Raw genomic sequence first — 4,827 nt, forward strand, 5'->3', positions numbered from 1 at the left:
ACGTCACGGTATGTCTCTGGCGTTACTTAATTTTGAAAAACCTCAACACAGATTCTAGTTTTAGGCAAAGCTCAGAAAAGTTCTACTTAAGGATATTTCCAAAGCGAAAGGAAGCGCGGAGACGTTCATGACTGGCATCATCTCGCATATAGGCTCCGGAAATTCTCGGTAGGATGCCCTACATCTGCTCTCCCTCCACTAAGAAGAACCTCTTTGTGTGGCGAAAGTAAAAGTATTAAGGCTTTTAAGTTGCCCAGTCGAGGAACACGGATAAAGACGCCAGGAGATTGACATGCATTTCGACCAATAGCATTGCAGAAAGGCGTATCATTTCACGGATGTCCCAATCAGTACACAGAGAGTCGCTGTCTCCAAGGTGAAAGCGGAAATAGGGCCTTCGCGCACCTCATGGAATCCCTCCTGCAGCACCTGGATCGCTTTTCCGAGCTTCTGGCGGTCTCACGCACTGCCCACGTCCGCACCTGGGACCCGGTCACTGTGCGCCGGGCCCTGCAGTGGGCGCGCTACCTGCGCCACATCCATCGGCGCTTTGGTCGGCACGGCCCCATTCGCACGGCTCTGGAGCGGCGGCTGCACAACCAGTGGCGGCAAGAGGGCGGCTTTGGGCGGGGTCCAGTTCCGGGATTGGCGAACTTCCAGGCCCTCGGTCATGGTGATGTCCTGCTCTCTCTGCGCCTGCTGGAGAACCAGGCCCTCGGGGATGCAGCTCGTCACCACCTGGTGCAGCAACTCTTTCCGGGCCCGGGCGTCCCGGACGCTGATGAGGAGACGCTCCAAGAGAGCCTGGCCCGCCTTGCCCGCTGCGGGTCCGCGGTGCACATGCTGCGCTTCAACGGCTATAGAAAGAACCTGAATCTCCAGGAGGACTCTCTGATGAAGACCCAGGCGGAGCTGCTGCTGGAGCGTCTGCAGGAGGTGGGGAAGGCCGAAGCGGAGGGTCCCTCCAGATTTCTCAGCAGACTGTGGGAGCGTTTGCCTCAGAACAACTTCCTGAAGGTGATAGCGGTGGCGCTGTTGCAGCCGCCTTTGTCTCCCCGGCCCCAAGAAGAGTCGGAACCCAGCATCCATAAAACACCTGGAGAGGGGAGCCAAGCGCTAGTCCACTGGCTTCTGGGGAATTCGGAAGTCTTTGCTGCCTTTTGTCGCGCCCTCCCAGCCGGGCTTTTGACTTTAGTGACTAGCCGCCACCCAGCGCTGTCTCCTGTCTATCTGGGTCTGCTAACAGACTGGGGTCAGCGTTTGCACTATGACCTTCAGAAAGGCATTTGGGTTGGAACTGAGTCCCAAGACGTGCCCTGGGAGGAGTTGCACAATAGGTTTCAAAGCCTCTGTCAGGCCCCTCCACCTCTGAAAGATAAAGTTCTAACTGCCCTGGAGACCTGTAAAGCGCAGGATGGAGATTTCGAAGTACCTGGTCTTAGCATCTGGACAGATCTCTTATTAGCTCTTCGGAGTGGTGCATTTAGGAAAAGACAAGTTTTGGGTCTCAGCCCAGGCCTCAGTTCTGTATAGGCAATGCTGTGTTATTATTACTTGAGTATAGAATATATAGTTTACAAAATGAAAATTACAATGTTCTCACCAAATATATGCCTTCGTGTGTCCAAAGTGTAATTATTTTAGATGCTAATTTTGAATAGTTTATTAAACAATTATAAATGTGCAAAGTAACTGGCATGTAGTATCATGGATTTGCTGGATAGAGGAAGTGATTGGAAGTACTCAAAGCCATGGAATTAGCAATAGTTTGCTTGTTAATAGAAGGCCCATTTGTAAGAATATTGAAAATATATGTACCGTTTGAAGAAAAAGGAGCTTTAAGGTGACAAACGAAATACCCTTTTTCTTTCAGTATGGTTTATTTTTCTAGGTTTTCTTTCCCTCCCTCAGTAGTGAAGAGTTTTCTTTAACCAACCAATATGTGACAGTGTCAGGAATGTTGGTTTGAAAAGCTATTGGCCTGTCTAGAGTTTGGCCTTGTTAAGCTAGTATTCTAAGTATTCTAGCCAGTTAACCAGCCTTAGTATGCATTAAAATTGTATTATTAAGAAAGTTTGTTTCTCATTTTCTGCAAATTCTTACTCTGAAAATGAGTCACCACATAGTATGTCCATTTAAAGCATTGACTCACCGACAAATGTTTAAAGCACAGTAAATACAAATATATGCCTTTGGATATCAAATTAATGCTTGATGATGAAATAATCAAAACAAACTTTTTTTTTGAAACAGAGTCTTGCCCTGTCGCCCAGGCTGGAGTGCAGTGGTGCGATCACTGCTCACTGCAACCTCCGCCTCCCAGGTTAAAGCAATTCTGACTCAGCCTCCCAAGTAGCTGGGATTACAGGCCCACGCCACCATGCCCGGCTAATTTTTTGTATTTTTAGTAGAGACGGGGTTTCACCATGCTAGCCAGGCTGGTCTCAGACTTCTGACCTGGTGATCCACCCGCCTCAGCCTCCCAAAGTGCTGGGATTACAGGCGTGAGCCACCGCGCCCAGCCAAAAGAAACGTTTTAAGTAGAAGATCCAGGTTTTAGTGCAACTTCTGCCGTTAACTAGGTTAATAAATCACAAACTTGGGACCACAGTTGCCTTATATGTAAATGAAGTGTTTAGACTAAAATAGTTAAATGTCCTTGTTTTTCCCTCGGTGGCTGCCCTATGGAAACAGTTCAGAATATTTGTTTTGCATGTAGGAACCTGGTTGTGTTAGTTTACCTGGGTGTTCCATAGCTGATAGTGATTTCCAATAACCAAACTTAAGGGCAATTTATTCATTTTTACTAGGGAGGTAGAACTTTACAGTAATCAAGATATTTTTGTCCATATTCAGGTTAGCTGGTAACAGGATTTTTTTGGAGGTAAAAAAATGGTATTTAGAAAGTTAATTTCTATTTCCAGAATAGAATAAAAACAGTAAGAGCTGTGTAATCTTGTGGAAAAAGAGTTGTATAATCTTATAGAATTTCTCATTCTGTGGTACAACCCAGGGGTAAACTATTATTCCAGTAGTAAATACACTTTTCTAGATAATCTTGAGTGAAAACCAGTAATTTCTTTTTCCCTGTGGTCAGATTCCTTTTTCTAATCCATGAAGGCCATCTTGTAGATTACATTTGTCATTAATGCAAGAATAAAGACAATTCCTCCTGTCAGTTACATGAAATTATTTTTTTTTTAAGAAAGAACCCAGTGAAGAGTTATACCATAGCAAGGCCTAATATTAGCTTTAGCTTTAGAAAATAAGTTTGTGAACTTACTTCCCTATATTTGCAGTGGTATCTCACACTATGATTTACAATGAAATTATAAAGATTGACAATAGACTTAAATAACATTTTAAAATCTATTTTATACTTACCATTTATTATTCTTTTAGTCTCCATATGTACATTACATACATAATCTTATTTAATCTTCACACCAAAACTGTATTCTTATGAATATAAGCTAAAAGATTAAGTAAAATGCCCAAGGGTATAAACAAAAGCAACATGAAAGTGGAAACTGTATCTGTTCTTTATTTTGTTTCCAGGAGCCTAGTATAGTGTTCAGGGTATGGTAGATACTTCTAGTGTTTGAATAAATGAAACCAGCTTTATATACTTTCTCTTAAAGACTTGAAAAGATTAAGAATCTGTGCATACACTGAGAGAAAAGTGAGAGGAAGACTATAAAAATAGAATATTTGATAACTTCTTTATAACATCTAGAAATATTTATTTTGTGTTTTTTTCCCTATGTCCTATCAAATGAGGGAGCACTATTGAAATCTCCCATTGTAACACTGTTTCAGGAAATTTTATCAATTATCATCTTATGTATTTTGGGCAATTTTATGACATGAAAACAAATATACAATTGTTATATCATCTTAATGAATTGAACCTTTTATTTGTAGTGACTGCTTTTCTGCTTTAAAGTCTATTTTTGTCTATTGTCATTGTCATATATTAACTCTATATGATTGGACTTTTCCCTGCTATCCTATTTTGTGCTTTCCACTTCCTTTGATTTCTCTATGTTTCATTTCTCTCTCAGTTCTTTAATTGACTAAATATGTGTTTGCCTTCTTATTTCATGATCTTTTCCCCTCTACCAGTTAGGATGTTATATTCTATACCCATGCTTTTACTCTCAGAACTTATCATATTTAACTTAAAAATATCTAATATTAGTATCTAAACCCTCCTCTTAATGATACGATGGACCTTAGGAAACTTTAACCCTGATCTCTTATCTCTAAACTCTCAAGTTATTATCCAGTGTTTTGGTTTAACAATTTTGTTTCCCATGATTGTACCTCAAATTCACTTGGAGAAGGTCTCTTGGTGGTAAACGTACTCAGTTTTTATTTACAAAGATCATTCCTTGTTGATGTTGTTGGAAGGTAATTTTGCTGTGTTCCTGATTTGAGGTTAACATGTTAAAGATATTAACTCTTTTCTGGTTTCCATTGTTGATATTAAGAAAGCTATTCACCTACTTGTGGTTCTTTTGTAAGTGATTTCTTCTTTCTGGTTTATTTTAAGGTGGTCCCGGTTTCAGTGTCTATAGTCACTTCAGAATATCTAATTGTAAATTTCTGTTTTTCTTGCTTGTTTTATGTTGTGTTTCATTTATGTGTGGATGTGCGTTTTTCTTCATTCTGAAAAATTTCCAGCCATTTTTTCCCCAATATTTCCTTTCTTCCATTTTTTAAAATCATTCTTGTCACTTTGATCAGGCCTATAGCAGATCTTCTCACACTACTCAAATCATGTAACCTCTCTCTTCCAGTTTCTATCTCCATATCATTCTATTT

The 4,827-nt window shown here is 40.8% G+C and overlaps 1 protein-coding gene across 1 annotated transcript; it reads left to right on the plus strand.

Moving 5' to 3' along the window:
• Positions 1-395: 395 nt before the first annotated feature.
• On the plus strand, positions 396-3,901 carry FANCF (FA complementation group F). The gene has a single exon (XM_015114625.3). The coding sequence runs from the start codon at positions 409-411 to the stop codon at positions 1,531-1,533; it is 1,125 nt and encodes a 374-aa protein (XP_014970111.1). The 5' UTR covers positions 396-408; the 3' UTR covers positions 1,534-3,901.
• The last annotated feature ends 926 nt before the right edge of the window (positions 3,902-4,827 follow it).

Source organism: Macaca mulatta, chromosome 14, assembly GCF_049350105.2.
Source record: "Macaca mulatta isolate MMU2019108-1 chromosome 14, T2T-MMU8v2.0, whole genome shotgun sequence".
Taxonomy (NCBI): Eukaryota; Metazoa; Chordata; class Mammalia; order Primates; family Cercopithecidae; genus Macaca; species Macaca mulatta.

What these genes read in the sequence shown, in the direction of transcription:
- FANCF (XM_015114625.3), top strand. Translation starts at nt 409, where the DNA reads ATGGAATCCCTCCTGCAGCACCTGGATCGCTTTTCCGAGCTTCTGGCG.